Source organism: Polypterus senegalus, chromosome 1 (genome assembly GCF_016835505.1).
Source record: "Polypterus senegalus isolate Bchr_013 chromosome 1, ASM1683550v1, whole genome shotgun sequence".
In the NCBI taxonomy this organism is placed as follows: Eukaryota; Metazoa; Chordata; class Cladistia; order Polypteriformes; family Polypteridae; genus Polypterus; species Polypterus senegalus.
The window spans coordinates 93,708,025-93,723,616 of record NC_053154.1 but is presented as its reverse complement, the minus strand read 5'-3'; the positions used below and the strand labels follow the sequence as shown (position 1 = coordinate 93,723,616).

The 15,592-nt window shown below is 39.0% G+C and overlaps 1 protein-coding gene across 1 annotated transcript in view; it reads left to right on the top strand.

Moving 5' to 3' along the window:
• LOC120529640 (otoancorin-like) overlaps positions 1-15,592 on the top strand; it is a 149,236-nt gene that overhangs the window by 117,005 nt on the left and 16,639 nt on the right. The window contains exons 19-21 of the mRNA XM_039753623.1: positions 1,981-2,168; positions 6,207-6,350; positions 8,681-8,835. Of these exons, the coding sequence (XP_039609557.1) occupies positions 1,981-2,168; positions 6,207-6,350; positions 8,681-8,835 (487 nt within the window). The remainder of the gene's footprint in view (positions 1-1,980; positions 2,169-6,206; positions 6,351-8,680; positions 8,836-15,592) is intronic.

Genomic DNA, 15,592 nt, shown 5'->3' with positions numbered 1-15,592 from the left:
CCGCTCCATGGTCTTCATCACATGTGACGTCAGGGCGACAGGCCGGAAGTCATTTAGCTCTGAAGAACTGAAGAACCCTGAACCTCAGCACTTCCGCCACACCAGGAAGTGCTGGGGGGAAGAAGCCTGGGGACACCCGGAGGGCTTCCGGGTGGGCAGCCGGCACTTCCACCACACGGAGGTGTGTCCAAGGAGGACTGCCGGGAAGCAGCTGGAGCCCCTCCGGGCTGCAATATAAGGGGCTGCCTCCCTCCATTCGATAGCAAGAGTCGGGTGGAAGAGGACGGAGCTGAGAGAGAGGAGTGGAGGCGGCCAGATGGAAGGCACTAGAGACTGTGAGGCCTCGACTTTGGGGGATTGGTTCTGGAGGCACTGGGTTGTGCACTGCTTTTTATTGTAAATACTGTAAATAAATATGAGTGTGTTGAGTGCAAAACCGTTGTCCGTCTGTCTGTGTCTGGGGCCCGTTCCACAATAGACATCATAAAGATTTGGGGTAGCCACCCGTATATTGTTTTCCCGGCTGCAGAAGTTTTTTAAGCACGATGTGCATAGAACAGAGTCCACAACAGAACTGAGTATAATAGACCAAGATGGAGGCTTTAAAGGCCCGTAGTGGAAATGACGTCATCAGAAGGGCTGGAACCAGAAGTGATGTGAGCAAAGGGACTGGCTTTGGTGGTGACGTCAGCAAAGGGGCCGGCTCCAGAAGTGATGTCTTCTGAGGCGCTGGAACCTTGCAGGATTTCCAGTGAAAGGTCTGTAGGGAACTGAGAAAGACAGTCAGTGCACTCCGCCGCCCCCTGGTTGGATGTTATATTACAATTACTCAGACCCTTCAGCTGCTTCCTACTCGAACGTGTGTGAAACAGCAAGGATCCAAAGATGTTGAAAAAATAGGTTGGATTAAACAGCTTCAACGTGGACAATGTATCCTGTTTAATTTGTATGGCTTTACATATCAAGATGTAACCAGGGCCGGTGCCACCACTAAGGAGAATTAGGCACTGGGCGCAGATCATAAGGGTGGGAACAACCCAGCCACATGGGTTAGCTACCGAACAGTAGATTGGTGCACTAATAAACTTGGCCTAGGGTGCAAAATAACATCACTGGTACTGGATATAACTAACAATCAGTTATGTTTATCTAGCCCTAAAATTACATAAGACTAACGTCAGGTTAGAAATTACCTAGCAGGAGCGTACTTTATTATTTTGTTAAATCACCATAATATTAAGTCATCACCTGTCTAGATTTTGCATATTCTTCCTCTGTCTGTGTAGGTTTCCCCCTACACCTCCTAAACACATTCTAGATGATTCTAAATTGATTGTGTATGCAAGAGTGTGCCTCCTATCCAAGGCTGAATAGGACTAAATGGATTTGTGAATGAGATGAGATTTTTTTTATTAAACAAAAAATAAGACAACATGCAGAAACCATATGTGAAGATGCAAGCACACTGTAACCGCTTACATAATAATTAAGAAAGTTAATTAGCACTTGGAGCTTCTAATTGAGTGCATTTGATCAATTGATAATCAGGAAGTCACATCGCGTATACATTTATTTGCCAAAAGCTGATGTGTAGATAAACAAAGCACATACTGCAACAGTGATAGCCATGCAAAATTAAATGCTAGCCGCAGGACATCAGTGACATTGTTACCCAAGCAATACTGCTCAAAGGATCATATTTTCGGTAACTGACCTAACCTCAACACAGGGCTAATATGATCTGACAGCTGACACTCTTTTAAGGTGTCTGTAAACGAAGCAGTCTGATCCACATTTGCTTACACTGGAGTGACACATATTAATGTATGACCCATCGCATGGGCTTAGAATTTCTAAACCAATTAATCAACCTGTCACAGTACATCTTACTGCACCAAATCATGCTGCTTCAAATTAATAATGAATTATTTTCATGAAAAAACAATAGTATTGTCCTTAATTTACCTACCTTTCTTTCAGATTGTACTGGTGTCAGGATACCCACAACAGATAACATTCGACAGCTTGGAGATGCTTCTTCTGAATATTCAAGTATGGAACTGTCATGCATGTCCAGTGAAACTTTAACTAATACCTTAGACATTTTGTCCTCAGTCAATGGATTTAACATGGAGCAACTGACTTCCCTTAAGAATAAAGCTGAAGAGGTACAGTAAACCGAGCTGACAGGGTCTTGTGTTAGTTGCTTCATTGAAAAACAAACTGAAAAGGATTCAAATGAGTAAATGGTTGTTAAATTGTAAAACTGTAAAATAATTGCTTTTATAGAAAACTACTAGTAATTTTAAACAGAAAAAGGAATCACAATTAAAACAGTGAAGTAATAACAGACATTTTATAGCTACTTTTACTATTACATATACATGTATATAATAACACACTTTAAATCATAGGTTGGCACCATTTTCGTAGAACAGGCCAAATATAAATATTAAAAAGTGTGGTGGGCTAGGCAAAAAAGGAATATTTGAAATCCAAGTATTATTATTTATTTATTATTATCAAATACTGTGCAAAATTGTAAAATAAAGTTTATTTCATAAACATAGCTAAAAAAACAACATTTCATTCAATAATCAAGATGTCGAAACTCAAATATTTGTAATGAAAAACTTTCAATACTGACAGATTAATCTTAACATGCATTCAAGTTTGAAGTGGGATTACATCAGGGATCGGCTCTGAGCCCTTTCTTATTTGCAATGTTGATGGACAGGTTGACAGAAGAGATTAAACAGGACTCCCTGTGGACTATGATGTTTGCTGATGACATTGTGATCTATAGCGATAGTAGGGAGCAGGTCGAGGAGACCCTGGAGAGGTGGAGATATGCTCTGGAGAGGAGAGGAATGAAGGTCAGTAGGAACAACACAGAATAACTGTGTGTAAATGAGAGGGAGGTCAGAGGAATGGTGAGGATGCAGGGAGTAGAGATGGCGAAGGTGGATGAGTTTAAATACTTGGGATCAACAGTACAGAGTAATGGGGATTGTGGAAGAGAGGTGAAAAAGAGATTGCAGGCAGGGTGGAATGGATGGAAAAAGTGTCAGGAGTAATTTGTGACAGACGAGTATCAGCAAGAGAGAAAGGGACGGTCTAAAGGACGGTAGTGAGACCAGCTACTGTATGTTATATGGGCTGGAGATGGTGGAACTGACCAGAAAGCTGGAGACAGAGCTGGAGGTGGCAGAGTTAAAGATTCTAAGATTTGCATTGGGTGCGATGAGGATGGATAGGATTAGAAATGAGTACATTAGAGGGTCAGCTCAAGTTGGACGGTTGGGAGACAAAGTCAGAGAGGCGAGATTGCGTTGGTTTGGACATGTGCAGAGGAGAGATGCTGAACATATTGCGAAAAGGACGCTAAGGATAGAGCTGCCAGGCAACAGAAAAAGAGCAAGACCTAAGAGAAGGTTTATGGATGTGGTGAAGAGAGGACATGCAGGTGATGGGTGTGACAGAGTACGATGCACAGGACAGAAAGATATGGAAGATGATGATCCGCTTACGGCATTCCCTAACGGGAGCAGCCAAAAGAAGAAGAAGAAGGCAATAACTAACGCATCTCGGTATCAGTTAACTGGCTTCGGAAACGGATTCTTGGTAAACATGTGATGCCAAAAATTGATGCCATTTGCTTAGCATGGTGCAATATATATTTTTCACAATCAATGTACTTTTTATAAAAATGAAATTTCTCTTGAACTTTATTCAAGCCAACATCAAAGAGAGTAGCAAATAGCTTCACTTCCCTATCATATTTTCAAATTTCTGCAAATTGGGAAGAAAACTCATTTTTTATGCTGCTAATAATCGAAACAAATTCTAGAATGTTAGCTGGTTTTCTATCTTGTAAAGTCAGAGAGTGTGCAAAATTATGTTGATTAATTTGATTTTGCCAGACAGTTTGATCTTGAAATTGTGGATAATCCGAATTTTTAATTTCAAGAAATGCAGCAATTTCATCTCACAATTTGTACATACGTTTCAACACTGCACCACGGCTTAGCCAACGCACATCGCAAAAGTAAAGTAATTCACTGTATTAATTTTTTGTTTCAGATAAAAATTGCTGAAATTGGCGATGATTTAAACCTCTGGAAAGTATCAGGTTTACTACTTTGATAATAACATTCATCACTTCTTTAATAGTTGCAAATTTCCCACATAGTGTCTCCTGTGAATAATGCAATGTATTTTCTTTATTTTGTGATCAACTCCAGGGCTTTCCACATGTTTTTGGAGTAAAGCTACAGCACCCTTTCGTTCTTCTACCATTGCAGGAGCTCCATCATCTGTCACGCTAAAAATCTTTGATAGATCCAGATTATAGTGATTGAAACAATGTAGTAATGAATCTAAAATATCTTTCCTAGTAGTAATACCTTTCACAGCAACAAGCTTAAGAAATTCTTCAAATACATCAAAATTAGATAAAACACTTTGTTTGAAAAACGCAAACTGTGCAAAATCTTTGGTGTCTAAACTTTCATCAATGGCTACTGAAAAGATATTGTACACATTTGCAATCATCCTTCAAACAATTTTTTATTTTCAATGATATATCATCAATTCATCATGTAACTAACTGTTCTTGCAGAAAGACTAATATTTGAAAATAGAGATTTCTTTTCAGGAAATGCAATATCTGTAACAGCCAAAAGACATTGCTAAAGGGTTTCATATTTTCTGTTAATAATTTTGAGACAGCATAGTTTGCTTGAGTATTGCGCTCTGATTCTTCAGTTTGGTTCTTAAATATTGCTGACAGTTTTTTAGGCCTGAAGGTGTTTGAATTTTATCTATTCTAAATTGCCCAGAAATTTTGCTTAAATTAGGATATTTAGTTTCATAATGTCTCTTTACATTGTATTCCTTATTTACCGCAACGCTAGAATTACACACTAGGCACAATGGTTTTCCAAAAACTATGTAAATTATTAATTAAAAGAGTTTACTCATACAAAACATTAACTTTTTCCAGTGAATCGTGCAGGGTCCCACGAGACTGATGGGACTAAATAATTGCATAATTGTTATCAAGGTTTCTGCAAGATGGATGAGACCAGCATCTCACTCCTTGCAATTCACATACCAGGTGAAATGCTTCCTGTCCCTGGCAGAGTACCCAGCAAATGTCTGGTTCTTGCAAGATGTCACTCAGATCAGCTGTCCTCAGTTCAGTGGCTGTCAGTTGACTGCTAGTCTCGAAAATCGGTTCTCTTTTATAATAGTCAGGACCGTTGATAATGCCAACATCAGGTATGTCACTGTCGCCCAGATGTCTTCTTCTTCTTCTTTTGTCATTTTATGGCAGTTGGCAGACCCACTGATGGTGCATTATTACCACCAACTGGACTGGAGTGTGGTTGCCCAGATGATTATGCTAAACTTTTTGCGTGCCAAAATGCATTTTTGTTACCTATTAGAGACATCATTGACATGTTTAAAATAATGAATTAACTATCTGGGGGCTAATCAGATTTTGGTGGTGGGCTGGATGTGACCAGCTGGCCAATGATTGCCAACCTTTGTTCTAAATAATATACAGTACAATATTTAGGCCATTTGTGAAAATTGTATGTACTGTGTATATACAAAAATGTAACAAAAATGCATGTACTGTGTATTATGTTAAAAGAATACTCCACCTAAACTGATATTTTTTATATGTTACTTACTCCATGTACTTTGTAGTGGTGGCCATGAAAAATATTAAATCTTATGTTGATAAAAAATTTGACATAACACAAGTACAATATGTACAATAAAATACAATACAATTTATTTAATGTACAATAAAATACAATGCAATTTATTTTTGTATAGCCCAAAATCACACAAGAAGTGCCGCAATGGGCCTTAACAGGCCCTGCCTCTTGACAGCCCCCAAGCCTTGACTCTCTAAGTTAATGTTTTATAATGACAAATGATATAAAAAATGTGCACAGAACAAAGACAAAACAAAAAAACTCACATTGCTCGTGCTGCAAAGTCCATATTGTTATCAATAGCGATAGCTAATATACAGCTTTAAAAGTAAATTTTAATAAAGTGTATTGCGTAATGGAACTGATAATGAAGCTTTTATTTGTTAATCTTCTTTTAATGTCCTACTGTCTTATTAATGTTCTATTAATGTCTAAATTGCCAACATTCACTTTTGATTTCTTTGTTTTCCTAAGGTTTTTGGTAGCACTTTAGTCAATGAAACCAGTAGCCTGAAAAGAATATGCCTGGCTTTTACCGGCACTGAAGTCACGACATACTTTCCAAATCCTGATATTGATGTTCTCTCAAGCATTGGGCCATATCCTGACTGGCTAAATGTAAGCACACAGTGGTTCCCTAATGGAAATTATTGTGAAGTTGACTTGTTGACTTATAACCAGCAAATTTAATGTGTCATTTTCAATTAAGTGATGTGATGTGTGCGGTGGTTAACATTGTTGATTCACTGTGTGATGAGACAGAGTCTCTAAGAATTATTGTCAGATGTGAAAAAACCAAAGAGATAACAACATGAACTAGCAGGGGGGGAAATCTGAAAACAAATTTAGAGTCAAAAAGAGATTGAAATCAGAATAAACCCAATACTTAGCTTACTTAAAAAGGAAACTAATTAATGCCAAAGATTTGATTTTGAATGGATTTGCGGCCATGTTTATACTGAAAGTCTGCTCACGTAGCAAATGCAAAAATCACATCACATAACAAGAATGGAGCAAAATAAAAGAATTTTAGAAACTTTTCAAATGATAAGAAGCCTTCATAAATGAGGTTTAAATGAGAAGTTCCCCAAAGATAACGTGTACTATGACACCAGTCCCTAGAATCCAGTCACTATATGGATTTTGCATGTTCTCTTGGTGTTCATAGATCTCCTCTGAGTAATGCAGAATTCTCCTCTCATGATTCAGTTGCCAGAAAAACAAGACAGATCAAAGGCAAAAGCAAATGTTTAAAAGTCTCTCACGAGCCCTGTAACCAGACTTAAGTTCTTTTGAAATTCTTAATTTCTAACTAAATTTGACACAGTTATTAAGATGTAAACACAAAATATACCTGATCACATAAAACAAGAAGAAATAATAATATTCACATTATATTTACAGTTATTAACTTAGCAGATGATTTTATTCAAAGCGACTTAAAAAAAAAAAGAGGACAGCATAATCGAGTAAACTTCAGTCTGGGGGACAGATCTGAAACAAGAGCTGCAGGATGAGGCTACAAAATTAATCATCAGAAGTGAAGAGCAATAAATCAAACAGAAAAATGCCAGACTAGTTCATCTTTTCTAAGTTGAAAGAACCTATAAAATCTACTATCAATTAGATATTTTGCACATGATGAAAAAATATGCTTCAAAACATAACCAAACTGGTTGCCAAAAGAGTACGGTCTCAATGATGTCACTCTGTTTCATGTGACCACGCCTGTCATATCAGATAGTTTTGCCCCTGTGACTCCATGATAGACAAAGTCAACAAAACTAACAAAAACAGGACAAAAGCCACTCAGCTGGTGAACAGAATTTGAGACTTTGTACATCTATAAGTACAAGTAAGGCTAATAGGTGGCTCCTAATCAGATCTCTGTGAGTGTGGGTGTTTGTCGTGTAATGGATGGCACAAATGGGCTGGCATCACAAAGCAGGGACCCTTACCTGACTATGAGGTCATTGTTATGGAGGACCAGGGTAGATGTTGTCTGGTTTATATTTTCTCCCCCAATATGCCAGATGGCAAATTCCCTGGGCTTCTTTAACTGGAGTCCCAGAGTACAGCCCTGTGGGTGCCACCAGGGGGTGCTGCTGGAATTTACAGTCCCAACTTCATGGGACTGCTGCCTGACCCAGAGGTGCTTCCAATGGCCCATGTCCAAGAAGTATGGAAGTATTCTTGGGTGTGAGGTAAAGGGAAGCAATCCGCCTCACCTCAAGGTGTTTGAGTTGGGAAGCAGTGGGCCACACTCATCAGAAGAATAAAAACCTCCGAATTGTGTTGGGTGACATTGTGTCTGTGGTTTAGGGCTCATTGGCACCCCCTTGTAGTCACAGCCCTGAAAGAGCCAGCATGGGTGTTTAAACCAAAGTGTGCCACCACAGATCAGCTTCTTGTACTGGGATGGTTTCTGCTTTACATCCAATATTGCTGAAATAACCTCAGGTCGCTAATGCTCTTGAAATGGAATGAATGAATATATGAATTAATGAACAAATAAATGAGTGTTCATTAAAAATATATATTTCTTTCCTTCTCAAAATAACAGTACATTTTCAATTATTCACGTCTCTTTATTTATTTTCAAGCACATTTTCTAAAAAATACTAGGTGAGTGTAAATGTTTCGGCTTTCACACAGCTATGCACAACCACACAACCACACATTTATAAACATTATATTTCAGTTTGATATTTGATTTCAGGAAAATCAATACTATCAGAAATTCGAACATAATTAGGAAAGAACCTCTAGGTGTCACATAAAGGTGACACCCTGCCCTGTAACCTTAACGTAAGTTAAAAAACAAGGTTTCAAACTTGCTTCATTTACAGTATATGCTTATTCATCAGACATAACTTGACTCAGTGAATTTATTTCCTCCTGTCCTGGTGCCAGTGTTATACTGACGCAGTTTCTTATGTCTGTTGCAGGTTACTTTCTTCTCTAATGCCCAGATAATTGCAAACAACTTCTTGAAAACTATGCCTGCACGTAGCCTGCTCAGTAGTGACCTGGTGGGCTTGGGTTACTTCATCTGTGCTTTCAGCCCTGAACAGATCAGCAATATCAGTCCCACAGAATACAGGTATAGTAATTGCAGTGCAAGCGGAGGTGTTCAAAAAGACCCTTTTTTGCTATAGAAACATTTAAAGTTAGGAGAAATTGAAAGAACAGAGAAACTGTTTTTATTAGTCAATTGCTGATTGTACTGTCATGATTCAATGGTGGGCTACAGTTAGAATTGGACTAATACACCATACAACTACAGTATGTCGTGATCTTGTGTTACATGTTCTACATTCTTAAAAATGATGGTTCTTTATTGTATTGCATGCTTTTTATTGGATTGTGTGCTTCCTTGTAGAACCATTGCTTGACAAAGCACCATTTTGTTCTGGGAAAAGTTGTTTCTTTGTGCTTTGAGTACTTGGGCCGTTGTACCGTGTTAGCCATCATGGATGTAGTGAAAAGTCAAGCAAAATTACACCTTTTACTGGCTAACTAAAAAGATATTTTTTATTTTAATTTTAATGTTTTTGGTTAGCCAATAAAATATGTCATTTTGACTTTGTGCATTGAAAAACTTTCTTATGTGTAGAAAAAACTGAAATCTTTAATGTATTGTGGTAGGCTATCTAGCAGGACACTAACAGATTAAGAACATCTAAACCTAGTTTGTGTGATTGCATGCAACAAGAGTCATTTTCAAATCATGGCCCATTGGTATTTCACAAATCTGTTACAATCTATTTATGAATATTTACCATATATAGCCTGTTATAGATCTAAAAAAAAAATAAGGCTCTTTCTGGAACTTTCATGTGAATGGGTCTTTTGGAAACCAAAAATGGTTTCGGCATGGCATCACTCTGAAGAACCACCTTTATTTTTATAAGTGTACTGTAGATAAATCAATTGGCTATTCTTTGCATGGTTGCTGTTGACTTCAGGGCAGCATGGTGACACAGTGGCTAATGCTGCAGTCTCACAAGCCCAATGAGCTTGGATTTGATGTTTTGTTTAGTGTGCTCCTCCTACATCCTAAAGAGGTGCATATTCAGTTCTAGGGCATTTCTAAACTGGACCGGTGTATGTGCCTCATGATAGACTAGTGCACCATTCAGAGATTGTTTCCGTCTTTTGGCTAATGCTGATAAGATTCGCTCCATCTCCCCATAATTGAGAACACTGAATGTTGGGGATTTGTTCATTCCTTGAAACAAACCAAAAATGATGTGACTAGTTAGTGGTGTTCACTACGTAAATATATTACTTTAGAAGTACAATATTGCTGGCCAATAATGAAAGATGTAGAATGAAGTCAAACAATCTTCTTTTTTGTTGTAGTAATTTATATTCTCCTAAACCAATTATGTTGCAGTTGGGGGCACAAAATTGACAAAAAATTGCTAAATCATTATTTGTGTAAAGCATAATGTATTTGATGTAATTTTGCTCAAAATCAGGAAGGAGGCTTCTGGTATTTTACAATGTTAATAACTATGGTGCCCTAATTTGATTTTGAGTTATCATACCCATAGACTTGCATTTTTAGACACACACACACACACACACACACGCACACACAGACAAACATCATTCTAGTTTGGATATAATATATGGTATACTGTACAGAGAATTGAGTAGACTCCTGTGTATTTTGCCAGGAATAAATTTCCTTTTCACTCTTAAAGTAAAACCTACATTGTTATTTGCTTCTGATACTGAAAAAAAAGATAAGGGAAGCAATATAATTGAACAGAAGGCCCGATTAAAAACAAGGATTGATGTCAAATTAAGAAACTGGTTAGAAAAAAAGGAGCTATGCAGTTCAAACCTGCCAGTTAAGCACAGTGGTCTAATTGTTGTCGTGATAAAAAATTTCATGTCCTTTTGTACCACTAAGTGTATTTACATGAAAACCTCTCTCAGTACTTCAGTGTGCTATTAAATTGAATTGCAATTTACAGCCTTCAGTTGTCACAAGTCACATGCGAGTCTAAAGCACTGGCCATGCATGTTACACAGTATGTGCTAACCCTAACAACATTACTCTCCGTAGGCCATCAACATCAATCAATAAATCTTAATTTTATAATACACCATTAATATAAGCATACAATTAAACAAAATCTGAATAACAAAAATAAACAGTATTTATGGTATGGGTATATACAGTATATTGTCAACCATAAAACAAATGCTTATTGGCATGAGGCATCTTGCCCTCGGGCTTACAATAAAAAAGGCTCAGGTTTAGCTGTAGGATCAGGGTCTGTCTGCTCAGGAGCTCTGTTCAGCAGGTTGCTCTTGCCATGCATGACTATATATACATACATACATATATATATATATATATATATATATATATATACATACATACATATATATATATATATTGTTACAGCAGATGGCGCACACATAGACAGACGCAGGAGGTAAACTTATAAAAACACAAATTGTTCTAATTTTCTTCACTCGTGGAGAACGTCTTCCCCATTCCCAGGAGTCCACAACACAGTCTAAGCACCAAACACAATAGTTTACTTTTTCTACTCCTTTTCTTCTTCTTTGGCAAACTTTGTCTCCTGACTCTGGCTCTCGGAGTAGTGTCTGCCGGCCCCTTATATAAGTCACACGGAAGTGCTCCAGGTGCTCGCTGCCCCACTTCCGGGCGTAGTGGAAGACCTGCCCACATGGGCTCAGGAAGAGATGCAGCACACCCTGGCAGCACCCCAGAACCCAACAGGGCTCTAGATAACTCCATCTCCCATGATACCTTGCTGGAGTCCAAGGCACCACTGCAACCCATGGGTGCTGCCATCCAGTGTCCCGGAGGAGGTAATGTTCCGCCTACGCTTGCTTCCTGGTCCTCTCAGTGAAGAGGCATCCCGGCCAGACAAGGACCACGGCCATCTGTGAAGCTATATATATATATATATATATAAATATACAGTCATATGAAAAAATTTGGGAACCCCTCTCAGCCTGCATAATAATTTACTCTGCTTTCAACAAAAAAGATAACAGCGGCATGTCTTTCATTTCCTAGGAATATCTGAGTATTGAGGTGTTTTCCAAACAAAGATTTTTAGTGAAGCAGTATTTAGTTGTATGAAGTGATATCAAATGTGAAAAACTGGCTGTGTACAAATTTGGGCACCCTTGTAATTTTGCTGATTTGAATGCATGTAACTGCTCAATACTGATTACTTGCAACACCAAATTGGTTGGATTAGCTTGTTAAGCCTTGAACTTCATTGACAGGTGTGTCCAATCATGAGAAAAGTTATTTAAGGTGGTCAATTGCAAGTTGTGCTTCCCTTTGACTCTCCTCTGAAGAGTGACAGCGTGGGATCCTCAAAGCAACTCTCAAAAGATCTGAAAACAAAGATTGTTCAGTATGATGGTTTAGGGAAGGCTACAAAAAGCTATCTCAGAAGTTTAAACTGTCAGTGTCAACTGTAAGGAATGTAATCAGGAAATGGAAGGCCACAGTCACAGTTACTGTTAAACCCAGGTCAGGCAGGCCAAGAAAAATACAGGGGCGGCATATGTGCAGGATTGTAAGAATGGTTACAGACAACCCACAGATCACCTCCAAAGACCTGCAAGAACATCGTGCTGCAGATGGTGTATCTGTACATCGTTCTACAATTCACCGCAATTTGCACATAGAACATCTTTATGGCAGGGTGATAGAAAGAAGCCCTTTCTGCACTCACGCCACAAACAGAGTCGCTTGTTGTATGCAAATGCTCATTTAGACAAGCCAGATTCATTTTGGAATGTGCTTTGGACTGATGAGAGAAAAATTGAGTTATTTGGTCAAAACAAAAAGCGCTTTGTACCACATTCCTGCTACTTACTGTCAAAATTGGTGGCGGTTCCATCATGCTGTGGGGCTGTGTGGCTAGTTCAGGGACTGGGGCCCTTGTTAAAGTCGAGTTTTGGATGAATTCAACCTAATATCAACAAATTCTTCAGGATAATGTTCAAGCATCAGTAACAAAATTGAAGTTAAGCAGGGGTTGGATATTCCAACAAGACAATGACCCAAAACACAGTTCGAAATCTACAAAGGCATTCATGCAGAGGGAGAAGTACAATGTTCTGGAATAGCCATCACAGTCCCCTGACTTCCCCTGAATATCATCGAAAATCTATGGGATGATTTGAAGCAGGCAGCCATCAAATTTAACTGAACTGGAGAGATTTTGTATGGGATAATGGTCAAAAATACCTCCATCCAGAAACTCATTAAAGGCTATGGGAGTCACGTAGAGGCTGTTATATTTGCAAAAGGAGGCTCAACTAAGTATTGATGTAATATCTCTGTTGGGGTGCCCAAATTTATGCACCTGTCTAATTTTGTTATGATGCATATTGCATATTTTCTGTTAATCCAGTAAACTTAATGTCACTGCTGAAATACTACTGTCTCCATAAGGCATGTCATATATTAAAAGGAAGTTGCTACTTTGAAAGCTCAGTCAATGATCAACAAAAATCTAAAGAATTAAGAGGGGTTCCCAAACTTTTTCATATGACTGTATACATATATATGAATAGAGTCATGTGCCAATTTACGAGTTAAGGCTATTTGTACTTATGGCTGAGGGCCATAGAAAAGCAATAGTGTAATAATGTTGCAGAAATTGCCAAAACCTGTCAGTACAAGCCAAAATGGTTGTACACCTTTTGTTTATCATGTACATGTGGCAGTGCTGCCAGCCATAAAATGATACATTATACAGAAACAGTGAGAAGAAGCCTCGATGAAGTTGCAGAAGTCGCAGTTTCTCAGTTGTTTTCCTTCCTGTAGTGGTGCTGCTGTACTGATGGCCAAAAACTAGAATAAGTAAAGAAAAATATTGCGTTCACAGAGTTCCAATCTTCAGGGCATTGATTGGCCATGCCATTCAGCATTTTTTGAACTTTTGCTTCACACAGCTGGCATGTCTTTGTTGTTTCCAATCTGATCAGATGGTTTTTACTTTTTTCATTTATCAAAAAGAAAGAAAGACATTGTAAATAGTAAATCTTTTATTATTATTATTTCATATTTTTTCACTTTTGGAAGGCCCTTTAAGGTTGGTTTTGATCTCCGCTGCTCCACATGGCTAATTCTTATGCATCTGGTTTGCACTACCTTCTCTTACATGGACCAAACATGTAGCCACCAAGACTTGAATATCAGTTTGGGTTACACTGTACCAGCAGTTAAAGTATATGTATGAGTGACACACACCATACCCATAGTCTCAATTGCAGTAACCCTTATACTTTGACCGACATATGGCCAATTTGACATTTGGCCAAATGTCTCGTCCCAAATGGCGCTGTATGTCTGCATATGATTGCATCGTATAAAGTCAAAATGCAAAAATAAAAGAGCAGGGGCCCTGTCTGGACATTCCATTTAATGCCCTAAAGCAGGGGTGTCTAACTCTGGACCTGGTGGCCCACAGTGGCTGCGGGTTTTCATTCTAACTCTTTTCCTAATCAGTAAGAAGTTTTCACTGCTAATTAACACCTTTTCTCGTCATTTTAAAAGCCCTGTTTTGAAGGATTCAGTCCTCTGAATTGATTCGTTTCTTCATTAAGTGGCAGCCAAACAGAAATGTGATGTGAAACGAGGCAACAAATGACCAGCGAAATTGGAATGTCAGACATTCCGCCAATTTCACTCCAACCAGTTTCTTAAGCCAATTCTTGCTGTTAATTAAAGCCGTTATCATGACTTTTTGCGGCTCTCATTCTGCGACAGCAGGCTGTTGATTATCTGTTTTTTCTAAGACCACTGTCAAGATGATTTGGTGACCTGAGCAGACCAACATGACCGAGACCTTCACCTTTCTTTATTTTTAGGTTAATTGGTCATCTGGCAGCTTGTTTTGTGTCTCATTAATGTTTGGCCTCCAAGGGGTCTGAGTCATGTCAATTAAAACTAAGGCAAAACAAGTTAATCATCAGCAAAAGTGGCTCACTAATTAAGAAGATGGTTAGCATGAAAACCTGGAGCCACTGTTGGACACCCCTGCCCTAAACGCTGCAAGTAATGCAGTCAGAGCTTCATCTTTTTTTAAATCCAAATTTCCAGCTGAGCAGCAATTTATATATCCTGGTGACTGGAAGACATGGTCACTCATCTTCTAGCATCCTTTTTTCCATTCTAGTGGAAATGGGCACCATGTTAGTGAAAGTGCATCACTCTCTCCCCCTAGTGGTAAGTCAGTCAGTCATTATCCAACCTCCAATATCCTATCTGCAGGGTCACGGGGGTCTGCTGGAGCCAATCCCAGCCAGCACAGGGCGTAAGGCAGGAACAAACCCCGGGCAGGGCACCAGCCCACCGCAGGGCATGCACACACACACACACCAAACACACACTAGGGACAATTTAGAATCGCCTGTATGTCTTTGGACTGTGGGAGGAAACCGGAGCACCCAGAGGAAACCCACGCAGACACGGGGAGAACATGCAAACTCCACGCAGGGAGGACCCGGGAAGCGAACCCGGGTCTCCTTACTGTGAGGCAGCAGTGCTACCACTGCACCACCGTGCTGCCCCTAGTGGTAAGTTCCTGACCATATAGATACTGTATATATATTCAGGAATTTAATTGTGTTGTAAGTTGTATTCTATCTGTATGAAATGCGTAATGATCCCCCAAACTGCCCAGACCTTTTTTAGTTTCGCAATTTCCTACTTCATTCCAGTATCCTACAAGTGAGTTTGGTGACATTATGGATATCCTACTTCATTTTGCACTTTTTTGCCCACAGCTCACAGCCCTCAGCAAGGTGTGCAACTTTTGTAATGAAGGAGGTCTATCAAA